The sequence below is a fragment of the Artemia sp. Qi Xiang Cuo genome, chromosome 21 (assembly GCF_049724085.1).
Source record: "Artemia sp. Qi Xiang Cuo chromosome 21, ASM4972408v1, whole genome shotgun sequence".
Taxonomy (NCBI): Eukaryota; Metazoa; Arthropoda; class Branchiopoda; order Anostraca; family Artemiidae; genus Artemia; species Artemia sp. Qi Xiang Cuo.
Genome location: NC_142814.1, coordinates 49496212 through 49514897, shown reverse-complemented (window position 1 = coordinate 49514897; position 18686 = coordinate 49496212). Strand labels below are relative to the sequence as shown.

At 36.3% G+C, this 18686-nt stretch overlaps 1 protein-coding gene across 10 annotated transcripts in view; it reads left to right on the top strand.

Moving 5' to 3' along the window:
- The window catches only part of LOC148939665 (G protein-coupled receptor Mth-like), a 254938-nt gene that overhangs the window by 152436 nt on the left and 83816 nt on the right, over positions 1 to 18686 (top strand). For all 10 annotated transcript variants that reach the window (XM_089107140.1, XM_089107137.1, XM_089107144.1 and 7 more), the window contains exon 3: positions 11520 to 11681. In XM_089107140.1, the coding sequence (XP_088963266.1) occupies positions 11520 to 11681 (162 nt within the window). The remainder of the gene's footprint in view (positions 1 to 11519; positions 11682 to 18686) is intronic.

Here is an 18686-nt window from a genome sequence, read left to right as displayed (position 1 = left end):
GGGGACTGATGGGCGTGGAGGGGGGCTAGTTGCCCTCCAATAACTTTCGAATATTAAAAAGGGCACTAGCCCTTTGAATTTCCAATCGAATGAGCCTGTTTTGAAGTTTCTACGACAAAACCTTCTATAAAAACCTTATATGCCCCCAGGGCATATCTTAAAACCCTTGCCCTGAGGGTTGTGGGGGGTGTGCTCCTCAAAAACACATTTTCTATTTGGAAATCAACTACGCTGAACAAAATGGTTATCTTGAAATTTTTATTGGATGTGTTTGGGGGGATGATGGACGTGGGGGGGGGGGGGCTAGTTGCCCTCCAATCACTTTCGACTATTAAAAAAGGCCCTAGAACTCTCGATTTCCAATCGAATGAGCCCTTTAGAAGTCTCTACGACGACCCCTTCCACATGAACTGCCCTGCTCTAAAAAAAATAATAAAGGGTACATTGTGCTAACATTGTTCTGATATGCCCTCAGGGCATAACTACACTGTATATTCATGCCTCAGGCGAGAGGTAAGACAAATTACGCAATCACTGCTCGGATCTATTAATGCTTTACTACTGAGGTAAAGGTGGGGATGAGGAAGGGGCACTCCTCCTTCGTTATGGAATAAATTTTGCTCATTTTCGGATTTAATATTACTCTTTCATTTTATTATAAAAGCGTGGATTAGAAATATACCCAGAAACGAAGAGGGATTAAATATCAATTTCACATGTTTGATGTGTTTTTCAAAGTTTTTTTGTCCCCCCCAGTCCTGGATACGGCATTGGGGATTATACATCAATTTCTACCTGTATTGTCCCACCGTCTCTCCCTTAGGACTAATTCTGTATTTATCTCAATGTTAAATGAGAGTTGGGGTGTTTTGGCATTAAAAATTCACCCTTTGAGGTATTTCCCCGCCTCCATCTCATGATCGCAAAAATATCAGAGGGTTCTTGTTTCATCAGAAATTGGAAGTTCCAATCCTTTTTTTAGAAGTCAAAAGTGACTGGAGACCAACCAGCGGCAGGGTAGGGAGTATAGTTCAGGGTGTGGGGGGGGTATTATCCGGTTGATTTTTTCCTTTGGGGGTATTTTCCACGGGGGGGGGGGGCATTTTCCGCGGGTTATTTTTTTTGTGGTATTTCGGAGGCCCTTCTCAACGCCTCGCTCTTTACGCTAAAGTTTTTTATTGTTTCAAAAAATAAAGTTGTGAGACAGAGTCAAACTTTAGCGTAAAAAGCGAGGCGTTGAGAAGGGGACAGTCCCTTTCATATATGGAATAATTTCTGTTCGTTTTAAGTTTTAAGGTAGCTTCTTACTGTAAAAAAATTGCTTTTTTTATATTTAATTTCTGGACGTATTTGAATTAATGCAGCTTTGATTTTGGCTCACCGTACATGAATAATTAAAACGAAATCTGCATGTTAATTTTACTTTCTTTTTGGCTAAATGGATTTCTCGAAATTTTGATCTGACGTAACTTACGTAACGAACTTCTATATTCGTATATTTTTATTACGTATATTAGGAAGGTTCGCCCCCTAGTCAATACCACACTCTTTACGCTAAATTTCAAATTTTGTTCCAATTCTCTAAGAATGACCCCTTAATCACAAAGGCCGTTAATTAGAATAAATAGCTCTGATGAAATTTCTAAATAAACTTCAGCGCAAAGAGCGATGTAATAAATCGGGGGCGATCCCAATTAAATACATAATAATTTATGTCCGTTTTAAATTTGATGTTGCTCCTTACTTTCAGTTGAAAAAATAGTTTTTTTTTATTTAATTTCTGCTCGTTTTCTTATATAATGCTAGGAAATCTAGTGCCCCCTTCATAGCAATGTCCCTCCCCCCATGAAAACTTCCTCCATGGAAATATCCTCCCACATAACCCCCGACCCATCCCCCGTACTACCAGAAAAAAATCCCCTCTGAAAACTGCTGTATACTTTCCAATAACCAAAAATATATGTAAACATTGGGCAAAGTTCATAACTTGCAGACCTTCCTCCGGGGACTGTGGGGGATTAATTCCTCCTCAAAGACATAGTTATTGTATTTTTCGATGATGCTGAACAAAATGGCTATCTCAAAATTTTGATCGGGTAACTCTGGAAAAAAATGAGCTTAGGAGGGGTCCTAGTTGCCCTCCATTTTTTTGGTCACTTAAGAAGGGCACTAGAAATTTTAATTTCCGTTTGAGTGAGCCCTCCCATGATATTCTAGGACCACTGGCTCGATACGATCACCCTTGAAAAAAGAAAGAAAGAAAAACACGCATCCGCGATCCTTATTCTGGTAAAAAATACATAATTCCAAATTTTACAAAATAGGAGCTTGAAACTTCTATAGTAGGGTTTTCTGATTCGCTGAATCGGATGGTGTGATTTTCATTAAAGTTGTATGAATTTTAGGAGGTGTTTTCCCCTTTTTCCGAAAATAAGGCAAATTTCCTCAGGCGCATAACTTTTGATGAGTAAGACTAAACTTGATGAACCTTATATATTTAAAATCACCCTAAAAATCTGATTCTTTTGATGTTTCCACTGGTATCAAAATTCTGTTTCTTAGAGTTCCAATTACTATTGAGCTGGGTCGCTCCTTACTTACAGTTCGTTACGACGAACCGTTTGAAAGTTTATGCATGTCGAAAATAAAACGGAACTGTTGGCAGGAATGACCAGCCAGTTAATAAAATCTGTAGGTTCATGGCTACTTATATAATCTGTAGGCTACTTATAAAAACACTTACTTACTTACTTAGGTCCCGGCCATCCTCGTGGGACGTTTTGGGGCCACTCCTCTTGCTAGCTCATGCGTAAGGGCTCGGTACATTGCTCTATCTTGTGCGATACGTGATAACGGGGCTATCTAGACGTTTTCAAAGTGGAAGTTCTTCATCCATCGTTTTCGTGGTCTGCCTCGTGGGCGAAGGCCATGGAGGGATCCTTCAAGGGCGATTTTCGGAAGGCGGCTTGCCTTCATTTACTTGACGTGGCCGGCTCAGCGCAGCTGTTGTTTCGTGATTTTGCTGAGAATAGTTTCACCGGACTGGAGCCTTTCACGTACTTCCAAATTTGTGATTCGGTCAGTACATTTGATTCTAAAAATGCGACGGCGGCATCTCACCTCAAAAGCAAGAAGTTTTATTTCGTCTTCGGTTTTCAGAGTCCATGTTTCTCATCCATAAATAACTATGGGGATTACTAAACTGTTGAATAGGCGCATTTTGAGTTTGTTGGATAGGTGGTTACTTTTCCAGAGGTTGGCTAGTCTTCGGAACATAGAGCTAGCAAGTGCAAGTCGACGTTTCACGTCAGAGATATGGCAATTATCTGAGGAGAGTAGGCTACCAAGGTACAGGAAGTGGTCAACCGTTTCAACCTGTCTTCCGCCTATGGTGATAATGGGCGGGTTGTCTTGTTCACGTCTCGTAGTTACCATGAATTTGGTCTTGCTGGCATTGATCTCCATCCCGAACGGCTTTGTGGTATTATAGAGTTTATCAGCTCGTGCCGGCAATTCTTGTTTAGAGTTAGCTAGCTCATCAATATCATCAGCGTAGGCAAGATTCTCTATTAGCACCCCTCCCATTGTTGCACCATATTCTGACTGCATCATCGACAGAATGGCTTTTAGAAAGAGGTTGAAGAGATGTGGTGATAAGATGCAACCCTGGAGTACTCCTGAAGAAGCTGTAAACTCTTCTGACAACCCATCAACGGTTATTACTTGGCCTCGGAACTGGTCGTACAGACTCTTGATTATTTGGACTATCTCATAAGGGATACCGTAGTAAAGGAGGATATGCCATAGTCCTTCGCGCCATATCAGGTCAAATGCCTGACGGAAATCAACTTATAAAAAATGTTGCGACCCAAAAAAATTTTTTATTGGTGAATTAAATTTACAGGCTTTACGCTGTTTTTACTGATTCTAAATTTTCAAACAAAAGTCTCAAAACTAATCAGGTTTTACAATGGAAAATAATTTTACTTTTCTCTTTGATTTAGATGTGAACAGTGATAACTTAGTCAACATTTTTTAAGTTTTTAGAAAAGTACGACAGTGTAGAGTAAGGCTTATGCGCTTTCAGTCAATAAAAAGGGCAACGTCGGCAAAAATGACCAGCCAGATGAATCTATAGGCTCTGACTAGTAATTCTAGTTTGTTTCTTTTTCTTTAATTTGGATTCAAATGTGAATCTGTCATAATTTAGCCTCATCCTATTTGGTTTTCAACAAAATACAAATTACATAGCACAACAGACGGTTGTATAAAGTAAAATATATGCATCTACTCAATTCCTTTCACAGCATTTTTTCCGCTTCAATTTCCTGAAACAAAGTCCAGTGGTAACGCCCTTTTCTCTTTTTAATATAACTGATTGTTTCTCCGGGCAACTGTCTTTATCGCGGTCTCTTATTATTCCTGAACTTCTTATAAATGGAATTTACCTATTTGACCTGGATAGAAAATGAGTGAGTTCATTAATACAAGGACAAATTTAGGGATAGAGTTGGATATAAACTATTATGGGTGCTTCCACACCCCTAATAACATTTTCAGTAATAAAAATACAATTACAGTGAAATAAATTCTTGAACTGATGGATCTTTCAACAATTAATATCATTATACATCAAATATTCAATTTGATGTTATTTATACTTTCCAAGACTGTTCACACGCATATAGTTTTCAGTAAAGCGCCAATGACGCAGTAGGTTTTAGACTTTTACAGTGAGAGAAGGAGGTCATACCCAAACTCTTGTTTGTGGTGATGTTTGTTCGTTTCAAGCTTGATTTGCATATTCAATTTAAGTTTCACTCGTTTTAAGATTTATTTATTAATTTACATTAATATGCATTGATGTTTGTTTGCATTGATTGTTTATTTAATTTCTGTTCGTTTTTAGTTTCATTTATACTTCAATAGGAAATTTTGTTTGTTTTAAGCTTGATATTCATATTCAATCTACTCGCTTTAAGATCTATTTATTCATTTATATCAATACTTGTTGTATGTTTTTGCTATGATTGTTTGTTTAATTTCTGTTCGTTTTGGGTTTCATTTATTCTTTGACAGTAATTTCTGGTCGTTTTGAGTTTGAATTTTAAAAGGTATTTGTATCTGCTGAGCTTAAGTTTAAAATGGCCTTTACTTTTCTTTGAAAAACTTATTTTTTGGAAAGTTTTTTTTTTAAATTAATTTTTGTTCGTTTTTATTGCAAAAATTCAAGTTTCTAAAAACTGCTTATTTCAAAATCAAACTTTAAAAAAGATCAAATATTCATCAAAGTAACAAAACTGATATCAAAGTAACCATATCAAAGTGAAAAAATGGGTTTGTGTCAACATCGGAGTTTTTATTAACTTATGTTTGAACTATTTTTAACAAAATAGCTATCTCGAAATTTTTATCGGATGGGTTTGGGGAAAAAAGAGTGTGGGGGGGGGGGGCTAGATTAGGCTTTGGTCTCTTTTGACTCTTTAAAAGTGAACTAGATCTTTCAATTTTCAATCAAATGAGCCCTCTCTGAAGTTTATACGAGCATCACTTCTATAAGAACCATATATATCCCCAGAGTATAACTTACAACGCCTATCCCTGGGCCCTGGGGGGTTGTGTCGACCCTGGAGTCTTAATATCTGATGTTTGAACTATTTTTAACAAAATGGCTACCTCAAAATTTTTATCAGATGTATTTGGGGCAAAAGGGCTTGGGCGGGGGGGGGGGGTAGTTGCCCTCTGATAACTTTTGCCTCTCAAAAATGGCAATAGAACTCTCGATTTTGAATCGAATAAGCCACCTTAGAAGTTTATACGACGACCCCTTCTATATGAAGTGCCTCTGGGGAAAAAAATAAATGGAGTTTTGGGGGAGGCTAGCTGCCCTCCAATCACTTTTGACTCTTAAAAAGTGAATTAAAAATATCAATTTCCAATCAAATGAGCCCTTTAAGAATTTTACACGAGCATTCCTTACATAACAACCATATATGCTCCCAGGGCATAACTTACAACGCCTACCCCCGGGCCCTGGGGGTTTGTGTCGACACCGGAGTTTTTTGTTATCAGAACTTTGAACTATTTTTAGTTCATCAAATGAGCCCTCTCCGAAGTTTATACGAGCATCCCTTCCATAAGAACTATATATGCCCCTAGAGCATTACTCATAACGCCTGCCTCCGGACCCTGGCGGTTTCCATCGACACAGAATTTTTTTTTATCTGACCTTTGAACTATTTTTAATAAAATGGCTATTATAAAAATTTTATCGGATGGGCTTGGGGAAAAAAGGGTGTGTGGGCGGGGGCTAGTTGCCCTTGGATTTCTTTTGACTCTTGAAAATTTAACTAGAACTTTTTTGAAGATAATACGAGCATCCCTTCCATAAGACCCATATATGCCCCCAGGGCATAACTTACAACACCTGCCCCTGGGCCCTGGTGGGTTGTGTCGACACCGGAATTTTTGTTATATGATCTTTGAATTATTTTTTAACAAATAAGCTATCTTAAAATTTTTATTGGATGCATTCGGGGGGGGGAGAGTGGGGAGCTGGTTACCCTCCAATATCTTTTGACGCTTAAAACGTGAACTAGAACTTTCAAATTCCAATCAAATGAGTCCTCTCTACAGTTTATGAGAGCGTTGCTTCCACAAGAACCATATTTGCCCCCAGGGCATAACCTATAACCTTTACCCCTAATGATTGTGGTGGGAGTTCTCTGCTCCAACACGGCATTTCCGGAAATCTAAACCGTGCTGAACAAAATAGCTATGTCAAAATTTTGATTTTATGTGTTTGGGGAAATGGTGGGTGTGGAAGGGGTGTCAGTGGCCTTAGAATCACTTTCGACTATTAAAAATGGAACTATTCATTTAAATTTCCAATTGAATGAGCCGTTTCTGAAGTTTCTACGACACCGTTGTCTATACAAAACCTTATATGCCCCTAGGGCATAACTTACAACCCTTACCCTGAGCACTGTGGGGGAGTTGTCATCCTCAAATACCTAATTTCCAGAACGTAAAACTACGTTTAATAAAATGGCTGTCTCACAATTTTGATTGGATGTGTTTGGAGAAAAGGCGGGCGTGAGAGGGGGATTAGTTGCCCTCAAATCACTTTCGACTATTGAAAAGGGCACTAACCCTTTGAATTTCCAATCGAATGAGTGTTTTTTGAAGTTTCTACTACAACGCCTTCTATAAAAACCTTATATGCCACTAGGGTATAACTTAAAACCCTTGCCTTGAGGGTTGTGGGGGAGTGTCCTCCTCCAAAACATATTTTCTATATGGAAATCAACTACGCTGAAAAAATGGCTATCTCAAAATTTTGATTGGGTGTGTTTGGGTGAATGATAGGCGTGGGGGGGGCTAGTTGCCCTCCAATCACTTTTGACTCTTAAAAAAGGCACTAGACCTTTGAATTTCCAATCGAATGTGCCTGTTTTGAAGTTTCTACGACAACGCCTTCTATAAAAACATTATATGCCCCCTGGGCATAACTTCAAACTCTGGCCCTGAGGGTTTTGGAGGAGTGTCCTCCTCAAAAACATTCTTTCTATCCGGAAATCGACTACGCTGAACAAAATGGCTATCTCAAAACTTTGATTGGATGTGTTTGGAGGAATGAAGGGCGTGGAGGGGGGCTAGTTGCCCTCCAATAACTTTCGACTATTAAAAAGGGCACTAGAACTCTCGATTTCCAATCGAATGATTTCCCTTTGAAGTTTCTACGACGACCCCTTCTATATGAAGTGACTCTGGAAAATAATAATAATAAATAATAAAACATTGGAGCCGTATGGCCATTACTATAGGCAACGCTCTAGCGTTGCCTCTGATACGACGCTATGCAAGAATGTAGCTCAAAAGATATGCATGAATGAATTTTTCATTTTATCTATAAAGGGGGAATATTTAAGATAATTGTTTGATTATCTCGATGAGAAGAGCTATAAAAAGTGTTTTTTGGGGGCCATGCCCCGAGCCACTCCCTCCAGCCTCTGGGAAAGATTTTTAATTACTAACTTCTACTAGTACTATCAACTCACAATAGCGCCAAACCACCTGAGGGCAACACAACCACGCACTCTCCTTCTTCATCCTGATCTATTCAAATCCTCCCTCTTTACAACCTCCCAAGAGGTTTCTATTTCCCTGAAATATGAATTTATGACATCCTCTTGCCCCAGCCGTGCACGACCTGCTTTCCGTTTAGCCCAAACGGTTGGACGCAATAGACTATCTTCGGCAGTCTGTCATCCTTCATCCGCAGAGCGTGCCCTAGCCATCTCAACCTTTCTCTCGTTATAGCCCTAGGAAGAGGGATTGAACCATTTTTTCGCACAGCCTTCTGTTGAAACACGGTCAGTCAGCAGGGTACCCAAAACAATCCGTAGGCAATTTATCGTGAAAATATCTAGCAAATCTTCGTCCGTTTTTTGGAGCCCCATGCTTCAGAATCATATTTGAATACTGTCATCACCGTAGCTTCCAATATTCTAATCTTGGTTCGTAAACTTATCTTCCAAATCTTCCAAACTTCTTTCAACTGTGAAAAAAACACCCTGAGTCATGGCTATTCTACTTTAACATCTTCACTGCTCCTACCATCTTTACTAGTAATACTACCAAGGTAAGTGAAGCGGTCAACCTGATCAATTTTTTCGTTACCCAACGTCCCCTGTTTTTTCACTTATTTCTAGCCTTAGTGACTTAGTCATCTTAACATTGATTTTCAAACCTATTCTAGCACCTTGAACTCACAAAACATCTAAAAAATCATTTATTTTGCTCACACTGTCATCTAGGATGCTTAAATCATCAGCATAATCTAACTCAAGGAAAGTTTTCTTTTCTATTTGACTCTGTGTTCTCTCATTGTCTCTCTTGTACTCCTTAAGGAAAAGTCCATGAAAATGATCCATATAAAGGGGGATAGAACGCAACTCTGCTTAATTCCTGATTTAATGCGAAACTAGCTGCTATCCTCATTTCCTGCCTTAATCGCAGCAGTGTTATTTCCGTACATAGCACTAATCACTTTAATGTATTTGTCTGTTATACCATAGAAGGATAAAACCTTTGCTAAAGCTCTTCTATCGAAAAAATTGAACACTTGCTCATAATCTATAAGACTGGGGACTAAAGGTGTTTGATAACTCAGGCGCTTCTCAGTTATTAACCTAAGAGTAAGATTTTGGTCAACAAATCCTGTACCCTTCCTAAGACCACACTGTTATTCTCTTAAAATCTTGTCTTCAGTATCTTCAAGTCTAAAAAGTATTATAGTACTAAGTAATATGTTACCTACAGAGACCAGACTATTGCCTCTATAAGTACCACACTCACTCTTATCACCTTTATTATACAGTATTTTAATTAGAGTTTTCCTAAAATCAATCGGGACTTTCCCTTGTCCAAAAATCATATTCATAATCTTCACTAACGTATTTATAACCTCAGAGCCACCATAATTTTTAGCTGCAGTCCCAACTTTCTTCCCTAAGACACCTTCAGCAACTTCACACATTGTTTTTCTAAATTATTCCAACCCTCTTCTACATTGTCAAATTTTAAGCTCTTAAGTTTAGTATTCAACTGTTCTTGGAAAGTTTCTCTCAAATTCTCATTCTGGAGTCTACCAACATCATAACTTCCCGGAAGGTAGTTACCCTTCCGAAATTTCAGCTTTAAACTTACCCTAGACACTACTAGATGCTGATGTTTACTTTTAACATTAATAACAGCCCTCTTACATACCCTAGTGTATTGTATGGATACTGCCAGTCTTCGATTTTAACATAATTAATAAGGTTTGATGTCTTACCATCACGTGAATACCATGTTAACTTATGAGCCATTTTATGACCAAACACCGTATTGGTTATATAACTAGATTGTTATACCTACAAAATTGCAAAAGTCTATATCCATTACTGTTTTCTTTTCCTACACCAAATTTACCTTGGCTAGGATACCATCTATCCCTATTCCTACCGACCCGGGCGTTAAAATCTCCCAGTAATAACACCATATTTCTACCGGGGACCCTGTCTATTTGCTCCTGTAACTGTAAGTAAAATTCATCTGAGTCACTAGTATCTCCGTCAGTCGGTTGGACAGGGGCGTATACTGCTATAACTGATACCCTGAACTTTTAAGTCACAAAATGAGCAATTAGTATTTTATTATTAATACCTTCCCAGCCTAAGCAAGACTTAGCAGCTTCCTTATTCATCATGAGCCTTACTCCCTGTCTATGTACCCAATCCTTCCTGCCTGAGTAAACAAATTCTACATCACCTAATGTCATGCTTCCTACCACTGCGATATGAGTTTCCGAAACTCCTTACAAGTCCAAAGATAACAAGCATTACTCTTTACAAATAATTAGAAGTGATTGTATATTTTTATCAATCAAAATTATTTTTATTTTCATTAAACTAATTCTTATGTCTTAAAAATAATAAAAATACTAATGTACAAATCACTTTAAAACAATTTTTTTATTTTTTTTTCGTTTGAAAGGAATTTCAATACTTAGTCTATACTTAACAACTTTACTTGTCTATTCTGTAGCACTTTTAAATACGAATAAAGAGGGACAGATCCAGGATTTTTTAGGGGAGGGGGGCGCAAAATAGGTTGATCCAATAAATTTGTGTTAGGAGCAAGTTTAATTAACGTAAGCTTGCGTTAATTAAGTAAATTACACTACTTTACACTACGTTGGGGGGAAGCACCCCCTCACCCCCTGGATTTGCCACTGCGAGTAAACCACTAAACATAGGATTAATTAAGACATAGTTTTTATTATTCAAGGAATGGACAAAGAAGATCAAAAGGGTTGATTAAGTTGTTTCTGATAGCAACATTGAACGCTATTATTGAAAAATGGCCCTTGATATATTAAATGATATTCTTTAAAATTCATTTTTGATAGAGGGGGCCATAAAAGATCCCTCTGGAATGTTTTCACCCCTCACACTGCTTAAAATTAGGCCTGATGAAATAAGGTTAGATAAAATTAGAGTCTAGTGACATGCAAAGTCTTGCAGTACGATCACTTATTGGTTGCTCCCAAAAACCTTTGCACAGAAACTAATAGCACGATTTATATTGAGGTAAATAAAAAAAAAGTAAAAATAAAATAGCAAAAATGGCACGTCCTTCATGAGGTTTTGTGAGTAAGTTAAATTTTCTTGAAGTTTGTGAGAGTTGATTTAAGGCTGTTACTGCTAATATTTTTATTTTTAGCCCATGGAGTTTCAAATTAAAGCAGCGTTGACTTTACTTAAAAAAACCCTCGAAAGGTAAAGTCTGAATTGTTGAAGTGAGCTTTTTTGAGTGAAAAAGCTACTCGGGTATCACATAGTTTATATTTTTGTAAGGATATAAAAACAACTTTAGAAGCACTTTTGGTACACATTTCTACTTGTCATACGAAACGACTCATTATAAATTAATTTCTAGGTATATTAATCATGTATTAATTAAGGTAATTGTAGGCTGGCTTTACCGTTGATGGGGCAGGAGGGTGCATAGCTGATAACCTGATAGACTGGAAGCCTCCGAAGAGTTTTGTCGACACAGATTTGAACGAATTGTCTATAGATGAAGATAAGGTCAAAGTTGTCGATCACTATATGCCCTGGTGTGATTTTGGAGAGGTATGTTTTCTAGTATTGCACCTTTTTTTCTGCCAAGAGTATAACACTCTTTGTAACATGCAGGTGCATGTCTGATAATTTGACTGACTAGGAACCTTCAAAGACTTCCACTGACATGGATCTGGTGTTAAGTATGAGCAACCTCAGAGAATTTTCTAGTGGAGGGCACGCAAACGGTTAGCATGGGTTGGTGGGGATACACTTAAAAAAATCTCAATGAAAAAATACTGCCTTAATTTTCCAACAGGTTGTAGCATCAAGCTGTAAGCAAGGAGTGACTTGGGCCAGTAGAAATCATAAGTTTTAAAAAAGAAATTTGATAAAAATTAATATATTAATACAATTTGCTATTCAAAACGAAAAGTGACAATTTCCATATATATATATATATATATATATATATATATATATATATATATATATATATATATATATATATATATATATATATATATATATATATATATATATATATATATATATATATATATATATATATATATATATATATATATATATATATATATATATATATATATATATATATATATATATATATATATATAAAATATATATATATATATATATATATATATATATATATATATATATATATTAATCAAGTTTAATGATATCCATCAAAAACGGTGAGTCTGTGAAAATTTACCAGACTTTAGTAAAAGGGCGAAAACACTCCTAAGAGGGTATATAACCTTAATGAAAATAACATAGTTAGATTCAGCGTATCAGAGAACCGTACTCTAGAGGTTTCAAGCTCCTATCTGCACAAATGTGGAGCTTCGCATTTTAACCAGAAGGTAGATCTTGGTTGAGGTTTTATTTGTTTACTTTTTCCCCATGAGTATTTGCATAATACCGATGGTCCTTCAAGATCGAGAAAGATTTTGCTAGGATGGAAATTAAAAGTTATAGTACCCTTTTTAAGTAACAAAAAAGATTTTACCAAAAAAAATACGTTCTCTGCCATTTTGTTGCAGCAAACTATTTGCCTGACAAAAGGACCAATGTCCGCCAGTTTGCCACTACCAGTCCGCTGCTACCAGTTGAAAATTGTGAGACAGGGAATTGATTAAAAAGTAACAAAACATAGATAGTGAGCATTGCAGTAGTAGAGGGAGTAATACCGCACGGTGGAGCATACATTCCAGAAAAGTCACCTAGCTCAAAGAAGATAAGTGGTTAATATATCTTAGTTAATATATAGAAGATAAGTGGTAAATTTATCTTAACGCATGATTTAACTAAATTGATTAACTTTATGTTCCATGAAATTTTGCATGAACAGAAAATATTCACGAGCAGGAATTATTTGTTATGTTTGGGCAGTAGGCTACTCCTTACTTACTGTCCCCTCCTCTTTATATTGAAATTATAATTTCTGTCCCAATTATTTAAGTACAAGAGTTCAAATACCAGAGCTGTTGAAATGGAATGAGAACTGTTTTAAAGCACTATATGACTTTATTGAAAAGAGCAGGGAGATGAGGAGGGGGAGCTCCCCTGACATAATAAGTAATTTCTGTTCGTTTTGATTTTAATGTCACTCATTATTTTCAGTTGAAAAACAAAGATTTCTCGAAGATTTTAGCTCATATTTTTCAATTTCCTCTCAGCCTAAATTGGAACATCTGATTTTTATTTTACCTCCTCGATGAAAACTCCTCTCTCATCCTTCCCTTATTTTAAACATCTTTTTTGGCAACTTCCTAAGCAATTCCCAAGTATTTTAGGTAATTTATTGCAATTTTATCTCAGCCTAAGCTGAATCCTCTGATTATGCTTCTCTTCCATCCAAACCTGTCTAAAAATTCTTCTTGGGTGACCTTTCAAGAAATTACCATATATTTTATGCTTTGAATTTACCTCCTAGCTAAATGCTTTTCTTTTATGTTCAAAAATCTTCCTTTCACCTTCTCCAAAGAAGCTCTAAGAGATTCTAAGGCGTGGTTATAATCTCATTAACCGGTTTTAACTGGTTCAAGTGGCAAAATCAACTGGCGTTTTCTTTTTTTTTAAACTGCTTCCTTGGCCATCTCCCGAGAAAAATTTTTAAATATTGAAGGCCATCATCAATAATTTTATCCCAGCCAAGCGTTGAACACCTGGCTTTATCTTACACCTGGTAAATATTCCTTGTCCGTTCCTCCTGTTTAATGCTTCTCCTTTAGCAACTTTCCAAGAAATCCCCGAAGATTTTAACACATTTAAAATATCTCATCCAAGCTTTTCTGTCTTGGACCATCAAGGACCGTCATGGAATCTGACATTAAGCTACTACCAATGACAGTAAAAATCAAATTTGAGTGTCTAAATAGGGTAAATGGAAACTTGAACAACTATATATGTCTCAAAATTAAGCCAAGTTCTGAGTATTAATGAAAAAAATGTCCATGCACAGTTATCTTGTTTTGGTAGTAAGTAGTTTTAAGTAGTTTTAGCAGTGGGGTGTTAAAACCACAAAAAAAAAAACTTGGGATAGAAGCCAGCACAAACCAAGGTGAAACCCATGGCACCAAACTGCTTAAACAGGTATATCTTTCCTTTGAAGGTGTTTGGTACTATTTACTCTGTTCTTGGCCTGAAAAACTCATAATCCTGCAGTTCAGTAGAATTGTTTAGTGGTCCCTCATGATCAGTTCAAAAGCCTCTAATCTAGGCCAACAATCATGGCGACTAAATATGGAAAAGAATCGCCTAGCACCAAAGCTGCGGATTATAATATCAATTTTGCTGCTATGATGATAAGCCTCAGAAACCAGTAAACATCCCTAAGCCTAAAAGCCTTTTCATCTTGGTTGATCATCTCATCTTGGAGATGTCAAGAAGTCAATAAATATTATTCATTAATACATAAGCTGTGCCTTAATTAAGACATATAAGATTACTAATTAAATAAGGCCTATCTGAAATGAAGCTGATATATTGCTTCATCATTAGCCTATATATATAACAAATAAAGATAAAAAAACCTGTATTTATCACCAAGTTCACTTTAAATAGAATTTTGTCTGCTGTTACCCAGAATAATTAAACAAAATTAACCACTAAAAAGGAGGGGCGGTCACGATAGAGAAACTCTTCCCTATATAATTAAGAATAATTAAATAATAATAATTAATTAATAATTGTCGAAAAGTCTCCAGGCTTTTTTGTTTACTCTTGGAATATTTTAATGTTACCAAATAGCAATAAAGAAAACCTTTTTCACTTCCGAGATTATTTGGACATAAAAGTGTTAAACTGAAAATAGAATAATGTTTTTATTTAACCCTTTTTAGGCTTCTGTAAATGTGTTAAAACAGAAAAGTGGGTTTTGAGCACATGATTAAGAGCATTCATATTTTATAATATTGAGCCTTGCTCACAAAACTTCATGCTAAGACCACGCCTGCCTCTCCTCTAAACAAACAAACACAGTTGTTCAACAATCACTATTTCATGTTGGTAGTACTAATGGCAAATATGCATTACAAATAATGTTAATTACAGATATTAGATACAAATAGCAGTCCATTTTGGTGCTAATTTTATATTTAAATCTTCCAGAAACATTGGAATCGAACTTCTTTTACAGGGTTTAAAACAAATTTAAAAATGGTTCAATTTATAATTTTATTAGAAAATCAAAATAAAAGGATTGTTTAGACATGTAAAGTATATATTCCAACCCTAGGCTAAATAAGAGTTAAATACCTTTAACTTGATTTTCTTGTATCATTAAGCCTAGCCAGCAGGCAAGGTTGAATGGCCAAAACCCTTTATCTACTGCCATATTGGGCTGTAGGGACTCCTGGATGCACTAGAAACGGCCATTGGGCGTCCTTCTATTTATTATTTCACCTACAAAAAAGCACTATGTCTTTATAAACTTCTATTTAACAAGCTCTCATTCTATTTCCTATGATCATTTGTTTGTTGTGAAGTGCTGTGAGAACAAACTTGCTAAAAACATCGCTCTTTATTTAGTCAACAACATTGTATTTACTATATTATGTCCACTTACTGCTTTTTGCTTACAGGAAACAAGGTTAAATTACCCGATGTGAACTAATAGTTCTAAACATTCATTTTGAGGCATGTCGCCCCCCCCCATTCCGCAATAAAACTCTTTTGGTCCCGTTAAAGATCGAATCCATGTGAACCTAATAAAATCAGTAACATTCGCTTTTTGTACTCCTAAAAATCAAACCTTTTTCCTGAAAGTTTCCAAGTAACAAAACTCCAACAACGATTGTTTTTCCTCTTTCTCATCTTTGACTGTTTGTTTTACTTTTTTATTGATGATTATCAAGGGACTAAAACAAGCCAATTTTATCGTCATGGGTATATTTTCCTAAGAAGTTGATGTTCAGAGGATAGGAAAAAAAAGGATGAGTCCGCAAAAGTTATCTTCAAAACTCATAGAATGTTTACAGCTCAAACACCGTTATTATTTATTTAAGCTAAGGAATAATAAATTAATTTTGTTATGGACAACTACCCAAGTATATTGATTCAAAAGATGTCAAGCCGCAACACATCGAATTTTGTAGGAGAAATTGTGAAACTTTAAATTATTGGTATTTGATCACTTATTTGATCAAGACAAGTTTTATGCTATGAAAATAATACGATAGAAATTTTGTTCTTAAAAAAAAAAATGCAAATTATGGATATTGAAAGTCTTTCAGAAAAAAATACTAAGATAACAAACGTAATCACAAAATACTGGTAGATCAATGGATTTTACTGACTTAGATCAGGTAAGATCGATGAAAAATTGAGTTAGTGCGTCCAAAATTTCCATTGCATAAGAAAAGAAAAAATGTACTTGAAAAAATTTCGTAACGAAAAAACTTTTCGTTCTACTTACTCGCATAATATTCAGAGGCAACGATATAGCGTTGCCTATAGTAAAGGTTATACGGCTCCAATGTTTTATTATATTTTTTTTTCCCAGAGGCGCTTCATATGGAAGGGGTCGTCGCATTAACTTTGGAGGGGGCTTATTAAATTGAAAATCGGGAGTTCTAGTGCCCTTTTTAAGAGTTAAAATTGATCTGAAGGCAACTATCCCCCAAGCCCTTTTTTCCCAAATGCATCCAATAAAACTTTTGAGATAAACATTTTGTTAAAAATAGTTCAAAGATCATCTAACAAAAACTCTGGTGTCGACACTACTCCCCAGGGCCCGGGGACAGGTGTTCTAAGTAATGACCTGGGGGAAAATATGGATCTTATAGAAGGGATGTTTGTATAAACTTCACAGAGGGCTCATTTGATTGGAAATTAAAAGTTCTAGTTCACTTTTTCATAGTCAAAAGAGATAAGAAGGCAACTACCCCCCCCCACACGACTTATTTTCCCAAAATGCATCAAATGAAAATTTTTAGATAGAAATTTTGTTAAAAATTGTTTAAAGGTCAGATAACAAAACTCCGATGATGACACAACTGCCCAGGGCCCTGGGGTAGACGCTGAAAGTTATGCCATAGGGCATGTAATACTCTTATGGAAGAGATGCTCGTATAAACTTCAGATTGGGCTCATTTGATTGAAAATTGAAAGTTCTATTTCCATTTTTAAGAGTCAAAAGTGATCGAAGGGTGGCTAGTCCCACCTCCGTCCCACGCCCTTTTTCCACAAATACATTAGATAAAAATTTTGAGGTTGCCTTTTGTTAAAAATAGTTCAAAGATCATATAAAAAAAACTCCGGGGTCGACACAATCCCCCAGAACCCGAGGGCAGGCGTTTTAAGTTATGCCCTGGGGGCGACTATGGTTCTTATTGAAGGGATGCTCGTATAAACTTCAGAGATGGTTCTTTTGATTGGAAATTAAAAGTTCTAGTTCAGTCTTTCAGAGTCAAAAGAGATAGGAAGGCAAATAATCCCCCCCCCTCTCCCCGCGCCCTCTTTTTCCCAAATGCATCAGATGAAAATTTTGACACAGAAACTTTGTTAAAAATAGTTCAAAGATCATATAAGAAAAACACCAGGATCGACACAACCTCCCATGGCCCGGGGGAAAGCGATGTAAGTTATGCTCTGGGGGCAAATATGGTTATTATAGAAGGGATGCTCGTATTAACTTCAGAGAGGGCTCATTTGATTGGAAATTAAAAGTTGTAGTTCAATTTATCAGAGTCAAAAGAGATTGGAGGGCAGCTAGCCCCTTTTCTCACGCCCTTTTTTTCAAATACATCAAATAAAAATTTTGAGATAGCCATTTTGTTAAAAATATTTCAAAGGTCAGATAACAAAACTACGATGTCAACACAAACAACTAGTGTCTTGTGGCAGACGTTGTAAGTTATGCTTGGGGTATATAAGGCTCTTATGAAAGGGATGCTAGTATAAACTTCACAGAGAGCTCATTTGATCGGGAACTGAAAGTTCTAGTTCATTTTTTAAGAGTCAGAAGATATCGGAGGGCGGATAGCCCCCCTCGCCCTTTTTTCCCCAAATGCATCAGATAAAATTTTTTAAATAAAAGTTCAAATAGGGATAAAATCCTTTTAATAGACAGTGGTTTTTATAACAGTGATAGAAATTCACAAAAATACCAGATATTTCGGTCACATATACAGTGACCGTCATCAGTAGTAAAACTATATAAATTTTTTTAGATAGTATTTTTTTAAAATAGTTCAAGTCTGATAATTAAAACTTCGGTGTCAACACAGCCCCCAGGACCCGGGGTCAGTCGTTGTAATTTATGCCCTGGGGGCATATATGGTTCTTATGGAAGAGATGCTCGTATAAACTTCAAAGAAGGATCATTTGATTGAAAATTGAAAGATATGGTTCACTTTTTAAAAGTCAAAAGTGACCGGAGGGCAACTAGCCCCCTTCCCCGTCTTTTTTCCTAAATACATCCAATAAAAATTTTGAGGTAGCCATTATGTTAAAAACAGGCCAAAGATCATAAAAAAAACTCCGGGATCAACACAACCCCCCAGGGTCTGGGGGCAGGCTTTCTACCCTCAGGGTATGCCCTTGGGG